The sequence below is a fragment of the Vulpes vulpes genome, chromosome 4 (genome assembly GCF_048418805.1).
Source record: "Vulpes vulpes isolate BD-2025 chromosome 4, VulVul3, whole genome shotgun sequence".
Taxonomy (NCBI): Eukaryota; Metazoa; Chordata; class Mammalia; order Carnivora; family Canidae; genus Vulpes; species Vulpes vulpes.
The window spans coordinates 32088726-32110765 of record NC_132783.1 but is presented as its reverse complement, the minus strand read 5'-3'; the positions used below and the strand labels follow the sequence as shown (position 1 = coordinate 32110765).

At 38.8% G+C, this 22040-nt stretch overlaps 2 protein-coding genes across 41 annotated transcripts in view; one reads left to right on the top strand and one right to left on the bottom strand.

Annotated features, from left to right (window-relative positions):
• The window catches only part of CAMK2D (calcium/calmodulin dependent protein kinase II delta), a 296165-nt gene extending 280526 nt beyond the window's left edge, over window positions 1-15639 (bottom strand). For 14 of the 40 annotated variants that reach the window (XM_026013485.2, XM_072755364.1, XM_072755369.1 and 11 more), the window contains exons 1-2: window positions 15009-15591; window positions 13283-13377 (exon numbers count right to left, since the gene is read on the bottom strand). In XM_026013485.2, the coding sequence (XP_025869270.1) occupies window positions 13283-13377; window positions 15009-15073 (160 nt within the window). In that variant the 5' untranslated portion in view covers window positions 15074-15591. Of the gene's footprint in view, window positions 1-13282; window positions 13378-15008 lie in introns of all 40 variants that reach the window. The other 26 variants (XM_072755381.1, XM_072755385.1, XM_072755388.1 and 23 more) reach the window with 14 other exon arrangements.
• LOC140598571 (uncharacterized) overlaps window positions 15071-22040 on the top strand; it is a 115155-nt gene continuing 108185 nt past the window's right edge. The window contains exon 1 of the mRNA XM_072755394.1: window positions 15071-15979. Coding sequence (XP_072611495.1) covers window positions 15250-15979 — 730 coding nt within the window. The 5' untranslated portion in view covers window positions 15071-15249. The remainder of the gene's footprint in view (window positions 15980-22040) is intronic.

The window sequence follows — 22040 nt, the reverse complement described above, 5'->3', positions numbered from 1 at the left end:
CCACAGATTATCTTCTGCCCAAACAGGTATTTTTGGTTCTTGCCAGAATGTTATGCGACTTCCTGCATCCCAGGGTCTTTGTTCTTCTTCCTTCCTTCTATCCACCCATCTACTTCCTCGATATTACTTTTGTTTCCACAACTATAGATCATTTAGGCACACTGAATCATCATACTACATTCTTCTGCTACTCCTCTTTATCTCTTGTAAAATTATGTGTTTCTCCGATTCTCCAAACCAAGCTGTGAGTTCTTTGACCATGTTTCATTATTTCCATGTCCCTTACAGCTTTCTTTGCCCAAAAATAATACAAACGGTTCTCTTCTGTTGTCCTTTAAAGAAAATGCTAACCTTGCTTTCTTCTCTCAACAACTGTACATATTAACCAGCATATTCCTCACCATTAAATGTTAAAACTTCCAAAGATACATAGTAACACAGATGAAAAGTGAGGCAGAGTTTATTTTCTAGGAGAGAAAGCAGGATATCAAATGTTTTAAAGACAGTAAATGTTCTAACTCAGAGACTTAACCAAATTCCAAATTAGGTAATCAACTCCTTACTCCCTAAATCTCTCTGCTCCTATGTTCCTTCAGCTGAGTAATACCGCCTCCTCCATTCCCTGGCTTTGGAGGAAATGTGATGTGTCCCATGAAACAGCTGCAACATGCCACTTGGGGATGGCAGGCCTTATAGCACTGGGCACAAGAATCCCTGAATGTCCCTCATCAACACTGCAAAAGTAGGAGATTGTAGGGAATGTCTTAAGATCCTAAGAATGAAAGATGCTAAATACAAGAATTTTTCAAAAAGACTTATTTCACACTCCCCTTCCTCAAAACTTTTTTCTTTTCAAAGCTTGTTACGGAAGGTCTTAATAAAACATTTTACATGTAGGGTGAGGAGAAATTATCCTCTCAAAGCTAAGTGCTATTTTTAAAACTGACCTTGTGGGTGTTCACGGAATATTTCTAACATTGGTCCTTCTAAATTTGGATTTATTCATTTGGATTATTCAAAATATACCCCTTAAAGTTTTCTACCTAATGAAGTTTACAAAAGCTCAGTAAATATGAACTCAATTTTTAAAAATTATTTCTATTTTAAAAGATAAATAATCCCAATGATCATTTAACCATCCCTGTTCATGCCTTAAGACCTTCTCTTTATTATGTCATTGGCAGAATACAGACACTACAATTACCAGGATTAAATGAAGGATACAAAGCTACAGGTAGTCCAGTAATTGGATCTTTGGCAGTATAAAATATAATTTTTTTCCTTCAAACTTAAGGTTAACAAAGTTGTTTTCCCTTTTTCTGAATAGAGAGATGCATAGGAAGCAGTCAATCCAAACATTTTTTCTGAAAATTATTTCTAGATCATATAAATATTAGAGAAAAGTAAGCCTCTATCCTATTTACAAGAGGCAAAACTTTTCTCTTTCACAGCTTTTTCTTTGTCCTCTCCAATTCTCCTAGAAAGAAAAATACCCTGAAATCAGGAGATCTACATTCAAGAGAACAGGAGTTGACTGACCTTGAAATTTTTGCTTGCAATCTGGAACTAGAATTTTTTCCAACCTGCATTCTAATGGTTATACCAACCCTGAATCACTGCTTTTGAATTCAATAGAAGATTTTCTGCTCAACAAAGTTCCCATCTGAACTCCAAAAAATTCTACCATGAATTTTACATATTTCAGAGAGAGAGAGAGAGAAACAATATTTCTTCCTCCTTTGATTTCTATGGCCCTTAATATTAACTGGAGAAATCATATATTTTTATTTTACAGCTGTAAGATCCTTTTAAAAAGAAAGAAACATACTGCATGGCTGAACTTAGCTAGGGAGGTTAAATATCTAAATTGAAGTTATCTTCTAAGCAATGAATGAGATATTTGTCCATTATTTAATGATGGGAATAAATGATTATTTTCCAACCACCAACTTAAGTTATATCACAGAATTAATCTAACTGTACAATTGTGAGCTTTCCTTAAAAATTTTTTGAAAAGACAATAGTTGGGAATAATGTATACAAATCTTATTGCTAAAAGTTCTGGGTGTCTAAATGTGTATTCATTAATCATAAAATGATGCAGTTTGGGAGTCATGCATTCATTCATTTCATTCAATAGATATCTGCGAAAGGTACCAGGTATTAATCCAGACACTGGGAATGCAGACGGGGAATATTAAACATCTTTTGGTTTTGAACAGAAACCTACAATTTTTGCAATAGTCATTAATCTAATATTGTGACTGTACAGACTATCTAGCTTTTCTTGTTTATAAACACCAATGGGATTCCCTAGGGCACTTTCATAATATTGGTTGATTTAAGTAAAAAAAAACAAAAAACAAAAAACTTTTAACAATTCTCCCTTATCTTCCACTTAGTCACTTTTTTTTTTTTTTTTTGTATTGCCCCAGAGCTAAATAAAACAAAATGGGAGGTTGATAAGAAGATGCTATTCCTCTCTTAACAGCTATTCATCCCTAATGACTCAGGGCTGTAAAATCCCACAATCCACCTTATTAAATCCTTCCAACAGATCTTGCTGTACTCAATAATTCACTGTAAAACAAAAACTTTCCATCTCTTTTCATCAGTTTTTACATGCTTTTGTGAAAATTTATACACAAGTCAGTCACTCTGGGTAAAAAAGTATGTATTTTAAGTTTGCTCCTTATTGACACTTCCTGATTACTTTGCTTCCCATGATTTTTTTTATTGAAAGATTTTATTTATTTTAGACATAGGAAAGATGAGCAGCAGGAGGAGCAGAAAGAGACTCTCAAGCAGACTCCACTCTGAGCATGGAGCCCAACCTAGGGTTCAATCCCAGGACCCTGAAATCATGACTTGAGCCAAAAATCAAGAGTCAGACCCTTAACCACCTGACCCACCCAAATGACTCAAATTTCATTATTCTCATCATTATTCAATGATTCATTATATAATGAATTTAAATAATTTCCTATTAAATTTGTTATCTTTTTCTGCCATCTTTCATTCAAAACTGGTTATTTTCAAAACCCAGTTCAATATCAACCACTCTAGGAAGCCTTCCCCTTATCTTTCACCAACCCAATAGTTAGGTCCTTACACCTCAGAATGAGTAAACACTTCCACTGTGACACTTATCAATTGGTATGGTAATTTACTTCGATTCCACATCTACTTCACCTTAAGATGAAGAACCTTACCCTTTGTACTTTGTTTATCCACACTTAGCAGAGAGTCTGGAAGAAGGTGAGTAACTGAAATTTAGAATCATGCTCCCCAAAATTCACTTTCAGTAGCATAATTAAATGGTCATTAGTGGAAATGTACTAAACTTGCAGAATGCAATCTGGCAATAATGCATCAAAAATTTTGATAATATTACATCTTCCAACCCATTAATTCTCCTTTATGAATATTTCCTAAGAATCAGAAATATGAAAAAGTATTACAAAAAAAATGTTTACTGTTTTGTCAGTTATCATAGCAAAAGGCAAAAATTTTTAGAAGGCAAAAATTTTTTTTTTTTTTTTTGCAAAAATTTTTTCAAACCAATATTAAATACACTAATATTTTACTCAGTGGGGTATAATTCAGTTATTAAGAATTCAAATGATTTGTAGTAACATAGGAAAATTTTAAAATATTAAGCAAAAAATCAGAACACAATAGTATACATTTTAGTGTCTAGTATTCTCCAATTTAAAAAAAGAAACCCCACCAGTGACTGGGAAAACTGAGTGAGCTATGAATATGTTGTTTTCTATTTTTCTGTATTTCTCCAGATTGCATAATTAGCATATGTATTTTTATGATACAATTTTTACTGTACTTATACAAATTGGTGATGATTAAAAATTTATTTCAAAGATATGTCCAAAATATACAATTCTCCCTGTACCTAAAAATACTAATATAACCTTTAATATAAAAACACATACAATTTGCTTTACTAAAAGATTCATCATGTATAAAACTTCTACAAAATGGCCAAAATGTTCAGCTGAACTAATTTCACAAATCACTTTTGCCACCATGATTATATACAAATGATTTGCATGTTTTTATGAAAAAAGTATATTTTCTTAAAATGTGTGTGAATATATATATATACATATATGTATACAAACATATATGATGTTTGCTAAAATTACAGAATTGTGAGACTCTGGGTAAAGAAATAAGTGCTAATAAAGAAATAAGTGCTTTAAAGCATATATTGTTCTAAGGGATTTCCAGTACTAAAACAAGCACATTTTCTAGTCCTTTTACCAAGTTTCTGAATTGAAAGACATAGCAGTTTTAACAGTTGGCCTCTAACAGCCTTCACTAAAAAATCAAATAATATACACGATTTGTGCATCCAAAACTATACAAAGTATCACCAAAGTGCTTTTTAAAACGAGCTTCATTAAAAAATAAGTCAAAAAGTAAGCACCTCTGGAAAATGGATAAAAACTTAAAAAGCTAAACTTTTAAAATTATGTGATGATAGCATGAGTCTGGCATTATTAATGGGCTAATGGACACACATACCAGGAAAATGTTACTCCTTATTATCAAGCCACTTTACAATTACATGGTAAAAAACAGCAGTAAGAATTTACACAGTTGTTCAAAAAGTTACGAAATTATACAAAACTCTTTCCAACAAAGCATAATATCATCAAGGAACTAATGAAATAATTTATGAATTAAAAATTTGATATAGTGCATTCCATTTGACATGAAGCCTCAGCTCAATTTTCACTTACTTTATCTGCAAGAAGTCTCTGTTAATCATATATCTAAGATTCTCTCTTATTTGCTTACTCATTTGTCCACTCATTCAACAAACACAAGTATCTTTAATACTATAATTACTGTGCCAGGCACAGATTCAAAGATAAGCTTAAAAATGTCCAAGAGATATTTGAAAGCTACAACATATATAACTAAAATACAAAAGGAGAAATATGATCAGCTGCTTAAGAAACATGAAAAAGCTATTCAAAGGAGGATGAAAAGAATCACTTGGGCCTAGAGAAGGGAACAAAGGGTGGAGAATAAGTGAGAGGTGGCATCATAGAGGCGGCAGCACCTGAACAGAGTCTTACAGAAGGATTTCAACAGCACTAAGTGTACTCATTTCTTCTGGAGGGTGGAGCCAGAACTGTCTCCTTTTGAACAGACTGCTTACTTTGCCTGGACAACCATTTCTCTCTCTTCTACCAGGCTCAATTGCCATTCAAAAACACAATCTCACGCATTTATCTCTTCAAGAAATCTGTGATAACAATCTCCTCCAGCCTGTATCTACACAAAAGCCTTGTGTAAATCTCTACTATAGTCCTCAAAAACTATACTGTACATGCCAGGCTATCAGCCACACTAATAGACCACAAAACACTTACCAGCAGATCTCTATTTTTCACCTCCGTATTCCTACAATTTATCAAGATGCCCAGGACAATGGGTACTGAAAGGTCTAATGATGAGCTGAATAAATGAATAGGAAGGAAACATGGTAACCGTCAGCTGGAAAACCTGTTTAGGAAGCTGTTTAAAAAAGCTGAAGCAAGAAAAAACAGCTCAAGTTAGACTGGTGAAAAAGAAAGAGATGGAAAATGGTAAGATGGATTAAAGAAAAGAAAATCAAGCATGCTTGAAAGTCCAGAAAAATTATGGCACCATTCATAGAAGGAAGAAAGTACTGAGTCCCCAGGGATGAGTAGAGTTTGTACCTGGTTTTCTAATGAATACACTTCAGCAGAAATTCAAGTCATCAGAACACAGTCTCCGAAAATCACAGAAGTATTTCTTAACCAAAATATCAAATTTTAGTTTAAACCCTAATGCCATGATGTGGCATAGCTCAACTCTACAACTTCTCTATAATACAGAATAAAAATCTACTTATGATATTTACCTTTAATAAGTAGTTTTATATAACTTACTCTTGCTTTATTTCAATGTGTAGACATCATTAATAAAATTGCTTCAAAAAGAAATAGGAAGAAAATAATTTCCTGTTACTAAATAAATTCCAAATTATTGGCCTTCCCTACCCTTAAGGGACATATTCCTATTTATGAAAGACCCTGAAGTTTAGTGAGATCAGTCAAGCACATATAGATAAGCATAGAAAGGTTAAGATAAGTTCTAACAGCTTATCCCATCTAATCAATGGGATGTGATAGCAGAAAGAGCCAGAATTCAGTCAGAGAAAAATGAGTTGAAATACGGACTCTACCACTTACTAATATTTAGGATTTTAGTAACTTAGAGCCTCAGTTTCCTTTATTTAAAAATGGAGTAAACTATTTAAATAAAACAAAGTGTTTTGTAAGTATACACTAGTCACTGAGAAGGTTCTCTTTAAATAATAGCTATTAACATTCCTATTATTTTATCATTACCGAGTTGGGTAGTAATAAAGGTCTCAGAAGTTAAGGAGACTATAGTAGTTACAAAAGGGGTTCGACTAAGAAAATCAATTATGATACTGTTCTGTGATTGTGTATAATTATGACACTGAAGCTATTTAAAATCAAAACCAAACAACAAGCAAAGCTGTCCTCTCCCCTTTCTCTAGTCTCCAAACCTAACAGTTTCCCCATATTAGAGAAAGAAACAGTTCATGGTAGAACAATACTTCTTAAGGTGAGTTCATGGCCTATCTTCCTTAACTGGAATCAGGAATTTTGTCATCTAAAAAAGTATCCTACTACACTTAAAATTATTTTATCTAAAAATAACTTTATACTGAGAGTTGCAGCAAATTTACCATATACTGATAGTTGCAACAAACTTAATCATAATCAGATAAACTATTTTGAATAATCTCTCCAAATTGTTTAGATTTTGGTACTTGAGCCCTATCTGCATTATAGTTTTAACAATTTATTTAAATCCATATTATATAAAAGGCTTCCTTCATCTCTCCAGACAGAAATAATCTTTTCCTTTGAAAAAATCAATAACATTTTATTCATGTTAGCAACTTATACCATTTATGTCTTCTATGATAACTATTTGTGTAGACTTACTTTTCCTAACACTCTGCCCATTGTACTCATTTAATATTAAATAAAAATATATTAAATAAGGCCACATAATTGAACATGCTTAGTAATCTATCAAGTAATATGAAATGTAAATTACTATAGAGGTACTGTGTGTTTTTTTTTTTAAGATTTTTATTTATTTATTCATGAGAGACAGAGAGAGAGAGAGAGAGAGAGAGAGAGAGAGAGAGGCAGAGACACAGGCAGAGGGAGAAGCAGAATCCATGCAGGGAGCCTGACGTGGGACTAGATCCTGTGTCTCCAGGACCACCCTGGGCCAAAGGCAGCACTAAACCGCTGAGCCACTGGGCTGCCCAAGAGGTACTGTGTTTTAGAGAAAAGAAATATTGCTAAGACTCCACTTAATGTATAGCATTGCAATTTACAAAACAATCATTAATTGCCAATAATAAAAAAACATTGTGTACACCATACCCTAATAAATGAAGAGAGAGAGAGGTCTAAAAAAAAAATACCAACTCAACCCTAGAGGCACTAGGAGTTGGTCAGCCTCCATATTGCCCCAGGAAAAAGATTTTTAAAAATTAAATTCTAGTTAACAAATGAAGTTAAAGGCCCAACACAATCCCAGTATGTGCTCTATAACAACTCATGATTATTAACTTTAAAAGGGCCCATAAAAATTTACTACTAAATTTTACTTTTTTTTATATTTTATTTATATATTCATGAGAAACACAGAGAAAGAGAGAGAGAGAGACAGGCAGAGGCAGACAGGGAGAAGCAGGCTCCATGCAGGGAGCCGATGTGGGACTCGATCCTGGGTCTCCAGGATCAGGCCCTGGACTGAAGGCAGTGCTAAACCATTGAGCCACCCGGGCTGCCCCTAAATTTTAATTTTTATACGAAGTTGATTCAGAATTTCAAGGAAATGAAAAGTATTAATCTAATTGTATAAACAATGAAGGTTCTCCAGGTGTTCAACTCCTACTTCATGATCAGTTGGGTACAGGTTGACAGTAGTTATTAATATCACAGTGAGGTACCTGACAACCATATTCTTTATTAAATTTGCCTATTTTAATGATGTTGGAACATGGAAAAAGATTTTTATTATTTCCTAGAAATGCAGATATACATTTTTATCTCCTAGCCAATTTGAACATCAATAATATTCTCACTCACCAAAAGAGGAAAATAGATATGCAATATCAAAACATTTGTAAGAATGCAAATACAACTAAATGTAACTAAAGGACACTAAATGTTAAAATTGATACATGCCACTTTGGGACCCAATTAATTAAGAAGCTGTAGAAACTCCACATACAAAAATAAACATAATTTACTAATTTTTTCTTAAACATTGCTCAAACCAATAAACTTTCAAAAAATATTAATTCATCCAATTAGTTCCAAATCGCCAAATCAATAATGTTTAATCACAACAATCTGACTCATCTCTAACATCTCGGTTCTGCTTTCAATTTAAGACAAGTAACCATAAGGCTGAAAAATTGCAGTAATTGCTTTATTGCCTGGGTGTCAAAGAAGAAAACAAGTAGCAAGAGTTGGTTGTTGACATCTCTATTATAAAATAAAAAAGACTACTTAAGGACATACATGCAACATTGATTTCAAAGCTGGGACCTAATTTGGGGTACATGATCAAGCAGTTTTATAAAGTCCTGATTCACAGTCTACTAAGATCATCAACTTGGGAATAACAAAACTAGTAAAAATCAAAGAATGCAAATAACTTGTGTTGTATCTGTGAAGTATTATAGAAATATAAAATGAAATCCCTTTTTATTTTTTTTTAAGATTTATTTATTTATTCATGATAGACATAAAGAGAGCGAGAGGCAGAGACACAGGCAGAGGAAGAGGGAGAAGCAGGCTCCATGTCGGGAGCCCAATGCAGGACTTGATCCCGGGACTCCAGGATCGCGTCCTGGGCCAAAGGCAGGCGCCAAACCCCTGAGCCACCCAGGGATCCCCTGAAATCCCTTTTTAAATTCCAAGGGAGTGAAGTTAAAATACACGTATAAAAGTATACTATTTCACGCTTCTATTGTAGTTTACATTTTACAAATACAATGACCTGTGGCATATCAGACCCCATGTCATAGAAAGTGGTTTATAATGATCAAAAATTACACGAAAATGAGTATCAAGAAGACATTACGATCATTAAAAAAAAATCATTTACCAAAGAGTCTTTAAAATGTGAAATCACAAATACTATTTCTAAAGACATCTGCCATCAAAACCATCAGTCCACTGGATTCTGAACAGCAATCACAACTTTTCATGAACTTCACACAACCTGACAATATATTACAATTATAAGCATGTCAAAAATCAAAAAAATCTCAGAACTGCAGGGCAAATTAGCCCTGCTAATTGGTATTTGTTAAATACCAACCTAATTGTCTGGGACCAAAATGATATAATTTCTACTTCCCATGGTAAAAATAGGATAAAATTCTATCGTCACTAACCACCATTTAAGCATACCTAATCCTAACAAAAAACTTGAGAGAAATTTCATATGAAATACAAGCCATCTGAAACTTTTCTACACTATTTTTAAAACAAGCCAAATTATGTATCAGTGTACTTAATCTATCTGATCAGTACCATATGATGAATGCTCTGTGCATGCATGTGCTAAAGCAATAGGGAAGAAATTCTTCAACAGACTGAGTCTCCCAAATATGGTTTGTGTGACTAACAGCTGAGAGGAAATGCAACTGAAACTGTACTGGAAATCCATTAACATCTAGGCACAGAAAAATGCCTGGGTGACAGTATAGTTGGATGTGCAAATTTGTGCAGGAATATAGCCAAATTTTTGGCAATCCCTCATGGTCTTATATGTATTGACAATAGCCTTTCTTTTTCAGTTGTAATGTTACATTTAAAGAATACTATTTGAGTTGGAGAACCTGGCTGGTCTTTAAAACAAACAGGTTTAAAGCTTGGATTTACAAAGGCACAGCATTTTAAATTATACAAACAAAAATTTGTACAAAAAAATTATATGCTTCACAAAAACTGCTATGCGCAGCTGAAAGAAAAAAAATCAGTATGTTACGAGGGGGAAAAGTATGCTAATTTACATATCATTCTAATTTCCCTTTAAATGTATCACCTTAAATTTTTCTAGAAAGGTCATTTTAAGGATTATTATATTCTGAGAAGGGAGTGCTTTTAACGTTCATATTTTAAAGCATATGTTAATACACTACCTTATAGATTACATCTAGTATTTGCTTGTTTTTTTGTTTTTTGTTTTTAAGATTTTACTTATTTATTCATGAGAGAGAGAGAGAGAGAGAGAGAGAGAGGCAGAGACATAAGCAGAAGGAGAAGCAGGCTCCCTGCAGGGAGCCCGATGTGGGACTCCTGGATCCTGGGACTCCAGGATCACACCCTGGGCCTAAGGCAGGCACTCAACCGCTGAGCCACGCAGGCATCCCTAGGATTTGCTTAGTTTTTGCCTAAGAACAAGTATTTAACTCCTTCACAAACCATGTGATCCTAGTCACTCCATACCGAACCCTTCCTATATACTCAATGCTGTGAAATGTTAAAAACTGAAAGCACTTCATTAAGAGTTTACAACTTAATATGGGTTAGTTTAAACAAGTGTACAAATTCAAAAGTATAAATATGCTATAAGTAGCTTTAGTTGTGGTGATAAAATAAACTGAACATTATGAAGTACTATAATATTTTACAGGTGAGCAGTAATAGTAAAATTGACTCAGCACTTTGCAATTAAGAAATGATTCTCATAAAATTCACTGAATCCGCAAAACCACCCAGGATACCCTATGAGTACTCTTCCCCCATTCTGTTGATGAAGAACCTGAGATCAAGAAAAGATAAGTGACTAATCCAAATTTACACATTAAGTAGTAAAGTCAAGATTCAAATTGCATTCTCACAGCTAAATCAAGGCTGCCCCTGGATTCATAATTTTCACATTCTTTCATGTAAGTAATCCATCTGATCATTTCGACCCAAGAGATAATAATAACAGCTAATATTCATTGAATACGTATTATGTAGCAGGTGCTGTTCTGTACTATATTAATTTACTCCTCACAAACCCTATAAAAGGGTTACATTATTAGTCCATTTTATGGATGAGTAAACAAAGGCTCATCAAAAACAGGTAATCTTGCCCAAGATTACAATTAATAGGGAAATCCAGAATTTAAACCCAGGGCATTTATTCCAACACCTGCTTCTGTACCACCTCACTCCTCAGAAGGGTTTAACGTAGGCAGGTTAAGAAATTTGCCGGGGATCCCTGGGTGGCACAGCGGTTTGGCGCCTGCCTTTGGCCCAGGGCGCAATCCTGGAGACCCGGGATCGAATCCCACATCGGGCTCCCGGTGCATGGAGCCTGCTTCTGTCTCTGCCTCTCTCTCTTTCTCTCTCTGTGACTATCATAAATAAATAAAAAATTAAAAAAAAAAGAAAGAAAGAAATTTGCCCAAAGTCACAAGAAAACTGGAGAGGGAGAGGTCTTTTAGTACTTCACCCTACTTTTCCTGAATGTAACTGGAATCATTAAATCTGGATGGGGCAAAGTGGTTTGGGATGTAGATTGTTCTTTAAAGTGGAGTATGAGCAGGTGAGAAACACTGGCAGGAAGAAGGAATACCATCAAGTTAGAGAAGACTTATCCTCCACAGACCAGAGTCAGAAGAAAAATAAAATGTGAGCAGAAACTGTATTTGCCATTCTGATATAGGGAGTATGAAGCAGGATAGATGAAGAGGGATAACACTAATTAAGAAAATCAGTAGAAGTGAAGCATGAGACTGATTTGTTTTGAAAGAAAATTTAAAGCCACTAAGAGATTTGGGACAGGTGGTATAACGCCTCCAAAAGAACTACTACCTACTCTTGCCAAGAGCACCTAGAGTAGGGAAAGAAAACATATAAGCCCTGACAGAATTATACACTGTTTTTTCTTTTTAAAAACTAAAATGTCATTTACAGTTTAGCAACTCATTTTGACTGTTAAAAACCTTCCTGTGGAGAGAAGAGGGATAGGGGAGTATAATCAAAGATGACGTGCTTCTCATTAGTTCTCAAGCTGTGAAGCTATGGTACCGGTTACTTTAGTACATAGATGTCCCTCGGAAGACCGTTAAAATCAGATGAAGGAAATGACAACAAAATCTCTCTCATTCAAATAAATGAACTGAAATGCCAATCTAAACCTCAAGCATATGTTAAAAGTAGAATTTGTAACAGAGAGAGGAAAAGTTTTTAAAAATCATGGCAGAGACCAAACACAAGGATCCTAGGAAGCAGCACTTTTTTAGAAGACAAACTGAAATGAGGCAAACTAACCCTAATAGAATTTCCTCTCTCATTACTTAAAATAAACCAGGTCACTAAAATGGCTTATATTGTGGCATTTTGTTCATTTTAATTCCATTTAAATTCCATTAAACCATAAATTCCCATGGAAATACATTAGACACGTGCTCACAATAATTAGAATGCCTAACATTTCAGTGTAAGTACTTTTGCATGCGTTCAACAAAATAAAAGAATGCAGTGAGGCCCCTTTCAAGGTTTTTTTTTGCGTATGTCAACAGCTATTTTATGATAGGAATTATCTCCGTGGCTATAAAGCATGTGTAAAATACATTACAAGAGTCGGCGAGAAGCCTTAATGCGGAAGACCCAGTATAGGTCTGGACTACACACACGGAAACATCAAAATCAAGCTGAACTTCCTAGAATATATGATAAATTTTTTCCTCCCAAAGCTATTACTGTTAAATATACCTTGATAAATTAAGTTCAAGTGTAACTACAATTGAAATATGATTCAACTGAGCTATGACCTATTTTTCCTCTTAAAAGCAAAAGAGAATAATGACAGTTGTGAGACATTTTTCCATTCCAGGGTATTTCTGAAAGTTGTTTCACAGCAGAGCTAAAGGCAAGACGCACTAAGGGACAACTTATTTGCTTTAAAATAGTTACATATGCTACTGCTCACAGGACAGTTGGAATGATTTAATAATTTGTTGTTAAAATTCTACGTCTTCACTTAACTTTTGAACTATACATACCAAGAGGCATTCAAGAAGGAAGTAACTGCAAAAATGTAAGAGGACACCTAAGTCTACAGTTCAATTATAACTATATATTTACAGACAACAGAACAATCAACATGACAAATACATAATTAACATATACTGTATTACGTGGTTGAAAATACCCACCCCTAGCAGAAAGCTTTTTGGTGTTGATAATTTTGGCAGCATATTCTTGTCCAGTAGGGATTTTCATACATCTTCTCACCACTGAGAAAGCCCCCCTGAAAACCAATAATTAGCATGTCATCAATATAATCAGCTCTGATATCCTATTAAAAATTACAGCAATCTGAGCATTTTTACTGCATTTAGTGACTTGTTAAATATCAATGCGCTACAGTAATACCAGAAAATGAACGATTCTTCCTGGAATCCCAAACCTCCTTTAATGTTGAAGAATAAAAGTAAATTTTATTTAACTGGGAGCACACATTATTAATGAACATAATGAAAGAAACTGCCAATTATGACGGCTCTTGTTTGCACAGGAAATTTGAAAACATTTTACAATTCACACTCACATAGTACCAAATGCTCTGAGAAGGAAAAAAAAAAAAAACCTGCAAAGAGCATGGCTGAGGAGGAGCAGCAAAAATCTGCCGCCTATTCATTAGAAAAAAAAAAAAAAAAATTAATGTGGCTCCAAGTAAATATGGCGATTGTTTTCACTAAAATCTAAATCTTGGGAACATTTGTGTGGTTTAATAAGTCCTGATACGGTGATTTCTCTGTGCCCTCTTTTGAGCTGGGGGAAGGGTGAGATTTGAATTAAGCTGCTCTTCCGACATAGTCTCCATGTTTTAACAGCAGACAACATGTAAATATATAAGGATATACTTGTCATTACGTTTAAAAGATAATCACAGTTTCTTGAATTCAATCGTATACGACATACGTACATATAAACGCACCCCTTTGGTAAGTAAGAGTCGACACTAGCGATAGAGGAACGGGGTCTGGGTGGGATGCTACATGAATCAACGTTCGCGGTTTGGCCCCTGGGTCCCTAAGCACACAGGTCCTCAGGAGGTCTCCGAGGAGTTCCGCCAGCCGGGGCGTGGGAGGTCGTTTCTACACGACGCTAGGCTACCCTTGGCAAGCTTTCTCTCGGGCTCCGGGTCTTTTCCGCTGCCTGTATAAATAAATCCTCCCGGAGAATGCGAAGATGTACACGTAAATCCTAGGAAGGATGATGATGAGCGAATAACCTAGGTGCAAAGGATAGTGGATATGGGGCAGGGGGTCGAGCTCCTTTGGCGACCCTTTTCCTGGACAGGACAACTACTGGACGTGAAATAGACTCCACGCCAAGTTGAACTTTCGGCATCAATAAATATGGCACCGTCTGTGGCAGGGAGTTCTCACTCGTACGTGGGTCGTACGGGCGACACGCCGGCTAACCAGGAGGCATCTCTATTTACAGAAAACATGATCTATGTTGCATTTTACATGGGCTCTGGTTTTCTCTCCCCACGCGCGCGCACACACACACACACACACACGCTCGCACACTTGTCGGGATGACAGCTACAACTGCAGGGATCGTAAATCCACTAAGTCTCTAGTGCAAGAGGGGTGGGGGTGGGGGTGGGGGTGGGGTGGGGGGCGGGAGGAGGTGGGTTGAGGATTCCAGGAGTGGGCCACACAAGCGGGTGGGGGGTCTTTTGCAGCTCGGCCCCCCTCCTCTTGCTAGAGCAGCACCTTCCTCAGAGCCGGCCAGGCCACCGGCCCTCCTCCCACTCCTCTGGTCTCCCAAACTCCCTCGCCCCACGCGGGAGGCCGGTGGGTCGGGGGAACGCTACCCGCCCCTCTGCTGGAAAGGGGACGCGTGGATGCGGGCAAAGGCGCTTACTTTCCGAGCTCCTCGAAAAGCTGATACTCGTCCGTGAACCTGGTGCAGGTTGTGGTCGAAGCCATCCTCTCGGTCCGGGCTATGCCCCTGGCTGGGAGAGCCGGCGGACGAGACTCGAACAGACGCGCGGCTTCCCCGGGACTGGCCCCGCGGCGCTGTCACCCAGGGCCGCCCTCACTTTCCGCGTCCGAAAGTAGCTCGCCCGGGAGGGAGTGTGCGCAGGGGCGGGGCGCGAGGGGAGATGGCCAGAAAGGGTGGCGTGGGGTCTCCTCCCCACGGTCCGCCGGTTCTCTTCCTTCTCCTCCTCCTCCTCCGGCCCCGGCTTCCTTCTCCGCTGGACGCTCCACCCGCCCCCTTTCCAGCCCCTCTCCCCCAAATGCCGGGGGCAAAGTACTCAGGAAGAAGGGGCCGGGAAATGGAAAACAGCCGGGCACGGGGCGAGAGGCGAGCAGTTGCGAAACTAGCCGCACCGGGCTGGAGGGGAGGGAGCCCGAGGGGGCGGAGGCCGAGGAGCTGGGAGCGGACCGCGCGAGCCCAGCTGCAGCTGTCAGCAGGCGCGGGCGCGGGGCGCGGGGCGCGGGGGGCGCCGGGGCTCGGCCGAGCGTGCGCGCCCGGGGCCCGCCTGCCTCCCGCCTGCCTCCCTCCCGCGGGCGCCTCGGCTGCCTGGCGCTCCCCTGGGGCCCGCGCCGCTCCGCTGCGAGGCTGCGCGGCGAGAGAAGGAGCGCTCGGATGGGGCGAAGCCCGGGCGGCCTTCCGCGGGCCTCCGCCTCCTCCCCTCCCCTCCCCCGCGCTCCCTCCGCGGAGCCCCCTCCTCGCCGGTCCCACACCTCCCTCTAGCGACTCCCGGCCCGGCGCCTTCGCGGACCTCGCTCTCCCGCGCTGGGTCTCACGCTCGCGCAAAGCCGTCCAGGGGGGTAAGGGGGGGGCGGGGGGAGGAGGATGCACGAACGAGAAGCCTGGCGAGAGTTTAGGTGAGTGAGGCGACGGCAAAACCACCGCGTTAAACTCGGCGTCAGGCGGCTGCCGACATTGGGGCTGGAGGCGGCGGGACGACGCGGGGCGAGCCGCGGGCTGGCCGGGGGACGCCCCGGCGGGGAGGGCGACGTGCGCGACCGTGTCATCTCGGCTCCGCCGCGGGTCGACACCGCGGGGCCGGAGGTGGGCAGTCGACTGCGTCCCGACCGGGGTCCCGGCCTCCCACAGCCCCCGGGGACTCCGGGCCCTCGGGGCAGAAGCCGCGCCGCCGCCCCAGCCGGCTGAGCGAGGGGCGATGCCCGCCGTGCGCCACGTTTCCCTTCTGAGGTGACTGCCACCTCACCGCCCACGTCCCCCCGCGCCGCTTTCCCGGGCGGGCTGCTCAAACTCTTGACACCCCCCCCCCGCCCCAGGCCTTTGCTTCAGCCTTTGCTTCAGCCTTTGCTGAAGGCTACAATGAAAGCAAAAACTCCGCGAGAGAGCCACGCCTCCCCTCCAGAGTAACTCCCCGGGAAGCTCAGCGAGCTCTGATAGTAAGGCGGCTTCTCGCGAGACCTCCGGCGCGGGCGGCGGGGGCGGCTGCTGGGAGGGTTGGGTGGCGGTCACGCGACCTGGCTGGGGCTGACGTCACTCGCATCACGTGAGCACGTTCTGGCCCGTTTCGTTTTGCAAAGGGGAAGAAGAGAAGCAGAGGGGCCGGGCGTGTTCTGCTTGTATGATCGAAGACCTGGCGAGGTAGTGACCCAGAAGTACGCTTCGTAAGCGACTATCTGAAAAGCCACCTAACGGTTCAAGAGCACGTCCTTAACGTTAGCATACACTAAATAGGAGAAAAAAATTATATATTTAAAATAAATCGCTGATCGCTAAAACAACCCCTGGCGCTCCCTTCTGTCTTTAATAAACTATGCATCTGCAAACTTAAAGGCAGAACAAAACGGTTATGAACGGTCTTTCCAGATTGCTGTCCTTTGTTTTACAGCAGGGGACCCTAAAAACCTTGTAGTTCTGGCTGATTTGTTCATGATTAGCATTACATCATGGACTCAAATTTCCGCAGCTGGAAGATAAAGGATAACTTGGATATACAGTCTAATGGAGAGGAATTGTTGCTATCTCCCGAGGGCTGCTTGTCCATAGTCACACATTTCCTCATCTGGGGAACCATCTCCTGCCAAGAAGCAGAGCTTTTACTGAGGTTTTCAAAGTATTTACCAATTCTAACAACTGTAACAAAATGGAACCTTGTGCCTATTTTTATTCCTAGCCATAAAAAGCAAATAGAACATTGTGTAAAATGTAATGATACAAGATGATACCAAAGGCTATATAAAGAAAAACAGGTCTAGATATTAATAATTGAGCTATAAAATTGGAAAAAAAGATTTCGTCTGCTAAAGATTTTTAACTTGTGTCTTAAATATCTAGCAACATGGTTCCAAGTCATAATGCAATAATGTAATATTCTCTGAATCTGAAAATGAAGCAGAGTAAGTAAAATTAAAACAATAAATAAAGATAATATAAAATTTTACAACTCCGGGGAGGAAAAAAATTTTGAATATTCAAGTAATTAGGTCTACATAATTACAGTATTTATCTCAGTTATTTAAACTAGCAATAATTGTGAGTGGTTATGATGATTGTATGATACAATGAAACAGAAGAGTTTCAATATTGATGTATTATTAGACAATAAATGTGTATTTTAAACTCTGCTTACTCAATATTTGTGCTGTTTCCTGATTAATAACTTAGACTGATTAAAATATTTCTCTTATTCACAGATTGACAGTTATTTCTGAAGTTTGGGCTTTCTTAAAACAGTGATTTTTTTTTTTTTTTAATGTTTACAAGACAGTAACCCTTCTAAAGTTACACAGAAATTCCATTTGGGTTATAATCTTCTTGCCTTCTTCCTGGTCTCCTGTGTCTGCCCTTGCCCCTTTTCGTTCTAGTCTGGCCATGGCAGGCATAATGGTCCCCTTAAAACCTCTGTCAGAACAAATCATGCCTTTGCTCAAAAACATCTGAAGCCTTAGTATTTCAATTAGATTAAAAAGCAAAATTCCAAAAATGGCTAACAAGGCCTTCACAGGTCTGCCCTCCATCCCTACTCCATTAGTCTTCTTACCCTCACGTTTGTACCCTGGCTCATTCTACTCCAGCCACATTGGCCTCTGCTGTTCTGGAGCATGACTTGGCATGCTCCTGATTAGGGACTTCACATGTACTATTCTCTCTTTCCTGGAATATTCATTTCTCCTATTGCATTTTTTTACCTCCTTCTAGTATTTTCTCAAATATCACCTCATCAATGCAGCTTTCCCTAGCCACTCTATCAATTACTGCCCATTTTTCAGACATGATTTCTATTTGCACTGCCTGCTTTATTATTCCCCTTAATAACTGTTACCATCTAGTATACTATAAATTTTTCCCCCCGTTAATTGTTTACTTCCCAACTAAAATATAAGTTCCCCAAGGGCATGCATTATTGTCTGTTTTGTTTACTACTCTATTTCCAGCAACTGGAATAGTACCTGGTACATAATAGCTGCTCAATGAATTTTATTGAATGGGCAAATTAATTATTTTGGAATTTAAATGATCTAATTGCAATTTTTATATGAAAGTTGTTGGGCAGCCCGAGTGGCTCAACGGTTTAGCGCTGCTTTTGGCCCAGGGCCTGATCCTGGAGACCTGGGATCGAGTCACATAGGGCTCCCTGCATGGAGCCTGCTTCTCCCTCTCTCTCTCTCTCTTAAATACATAAAATCTTTTTTTAAAAAGTTGTTGATAATTAATATACCAATAAAACTTATTACTCTAAGGTGATCATTTTCAATTAAGATAGTCCCAGTATCCTATAATTGAAAGTGCTTACGCGGAGAAGTGGATTTTTTTTTAATTTTTTTTTTAATTTTTATTTATTTATGATAGTCACAGAGAGAGAGAGAGAGAGGCAGAGACATAGGCAGAGGGAGAAGCAGGCTCCAGGCACCGGGAGCCTGATGTGGGTTTCGATCCCGGGTCTCCAGGATCGCGCCCTGGGCCAAAGGCAAGCGCCAAACCACTGCGCCACCCAGGGATCCCCAAGAAGTGGATTTTTAAAATACATTAAAAATCAACATCAAGGGAAAAAGGATCTAGTACTAATTTTCATGCCATTGAAGTCCATAAAGGGAGAAGGAATTTCTGTTTTTGTAGATATACTGGCATTACTAAATTTTACATTGTAATAAAAGACAGATGCCAAAAGTTTCAAGTGATTAGGTCTCACTGTGAAGACACAACTCAGTTAAGGAAATGAAAAATGTGGCTTTGAAATAAGTTTTTGTAATTCCTATACTAGTTTAATACCACCCCTACTATGAAAGAAGATCCATTTTATGATGTGAAGAAATACTTAGGAAGTCATAAATGTGAAAAGGACGTCAGAAGTTACAAATGGGAATGAAAGATTGGCAGGTTAAAGGTAAGAAATTTTCTAAAATTTAGTAAAACACATGAGCTGAAAGTTATACAAAAAATAAAATGCAGGAATGCCTGGGTGGCTCAGTGGTTAAATGTCTGTCTTTGGCTCAGGTCATGATCCTGGACGTCCTGGGATGGAGTCCTGCAACGGGCTCCCCAATGGGAGCCTTCTTCTCCAGAGATATGTCTCTGCCTGTCTCTGCCTCTCTCTCTCTCTCTCTCTCTCTCTCTCTCTGTCTCTCGTGAATAAATAAATAAAATCTTTTAAAATAAAATACATTATTCAAGTATAAATGGGAACAAAGTTATAAACATGTGCATATTCGGTTTCTCAATTGATTTAATCACACAAAGATTGGAATCAGCTAGTGTTATAAGCTCCTAATGTTCTGTTTGCTAAAGTGAAAGAAAAGCAGTCATAATTTTATCTTTTTCTAAAATGTATTCTTTAATGCTGGAAAAGGTAACAGTAAGCAAAGGAAGAGGTGTGAGGTTTGAGGGGTGGGGAGTTTCAGGGGGGTAACTAGTTCTAAGCAGAGCCCAGTCACTACCTACATTACTAGGCTTCCATCAGATGAAATCATGTTAATACCAAGACCACACAATATTTTGCTCTAAATATATTCCCTCCCTTTTGTGTGTGAGTGTGATGGCATCAACTGACCAAAGTAGCAAAGAGGTAGAAGACAGAATGAAAATCATCAGTACGTACAAATACAACAAGAGAACCAAAGATAGAAGATCTCTTTTTTTCTCCTTTTTTGCCATTTTGCAATTAAAAATTGGAAGCCTTCAGGAGTCCCACCAGGAAAGAGTAATACTAATACCTAAGTAATACTTAGGTAAACAAAACGGATACTGGCAGTCATTGATATTCCTTGCTACAGTTACAAGACAAGAAACAACAGAGAGATGATGCTATCTCCACAGCTCCTTACAGTAAAGACTATCAGTAATAAGTAGATTGCTGTGAGAGTTTTAGCAGGGTGTGTATTGTAGCCACTTTCCACTGAGTATTTGGAGGCAAGGAGAAGAATGCAACTTGCTGTTGTTTTTTCCAGTTAGCTTTCTCAAGATATAACTGAATCGCATAGAGCCAGACGCAAAAATAGTCTACTAGTAAGTTGATAATCTATTCACCAAACTATCCATTCATGAGAGATGAGTTTGCAGGTGAAGAAATGAACTATTCATGAAACAGAAGCTCATAACTGAAAAGATTTTCTTCATTTCATCAGGTTCAGAAGGAATTTTTCCCCTACAAATAAACATAAATGTGTAAATGAACGAGGAAATAAGCAATACCCGCACAATGAAGAGGTAGCTTTTTTTCCCATTACTTCCAAGTACATGGATTAGCATATTTGACATGGATTAGATTTGAAGATATCTAACACTCTGCTAAAAGAATTGTAGCAGGAGATTATATTTAATATAAAGTACGATGCATAAACCAAAACAACTATATAAAAGGCTATTGATCATTAGCAAAGTAAAAACATGAATTAGCAGATGTTAAATCTTCCTCTGTGCATGGGTAATGACTTTCACTTACTACTGTTGCAACACTTCTTGCACTGGACTGTGACTATTGGCCCCTTATATGACAGGAACTGTCAATCTCCTACTGCAGCACTGGTACAGGGCTCAAAAATACCTTTTATTAAAATATATACATATATATTATCATCAGTCTCTATCTCCAAAATATTAAAAATGCCCAATATTTAATAGGGTGTAATAAGGCCTTTTCCTGTCTATATATAATAGATCATTTTCAATTCTTCCATAATTTGACTTCTTTGTATGATTTCATACTGGGTTTAAAATATTCTCCATAGGTTTCCACATCCAGCACCATATTTTCCATTCACAGCACCTCCCAACACCCACAACATTTCTGTCTCTTTTCTTCAGGCTCATTCCTGAGCTCTTTTTTTTCCAACTTTATGGTGAATGGTATGCTTCGGCATTCCATTGTAGGCTGCTTTTGTTCTTACCTTACACACACCCTTCTCAGGCTGCTTTAATAACTAATTTTCCTGATTATTACCTGTTTTAAATTTGGCTCTCCAGATATAGACCTGTAGACAAAAATGTCTGTACAAGTGATTTATGGAGAGGCAGAGCTCTCAGAGAAAAGGATAAGGATGGGGAGGAAGCAGAACAAAGACAAACAACCTAGTGTGATTTCAGGCAAAGTCCTAGCCTGAGCCTCTTTTACATTTAGCTCTAGAATGTAGATTCCATCCAGATTTTGTTCCTTTCCAGGTAAGGACTTTCCTATTCTTTCACCAGTCAGTCCTTGACTCCTAGCTAAGGGGAAGGGGAAAGAAGGGATGCAAACCCCCTAAGAATCAAGTAGGACCCCCCCTTCTTGCAGGCACATAGAGAGTGGGGAGGAGATAACAAGAGTCTGTTAGATATGGAAATGCTAATAACTCTGAAATCTTCCTCTCAAACTCCAATCTCTTCCTGAGCTTCAGACATGTGTTTCCTCTCCCTATTAGAAACTTCCTCTTAGATATTCCTCCTCTATGTCTGATTTAACATGTTAAAAATTCATCTCCTGTATTCCCT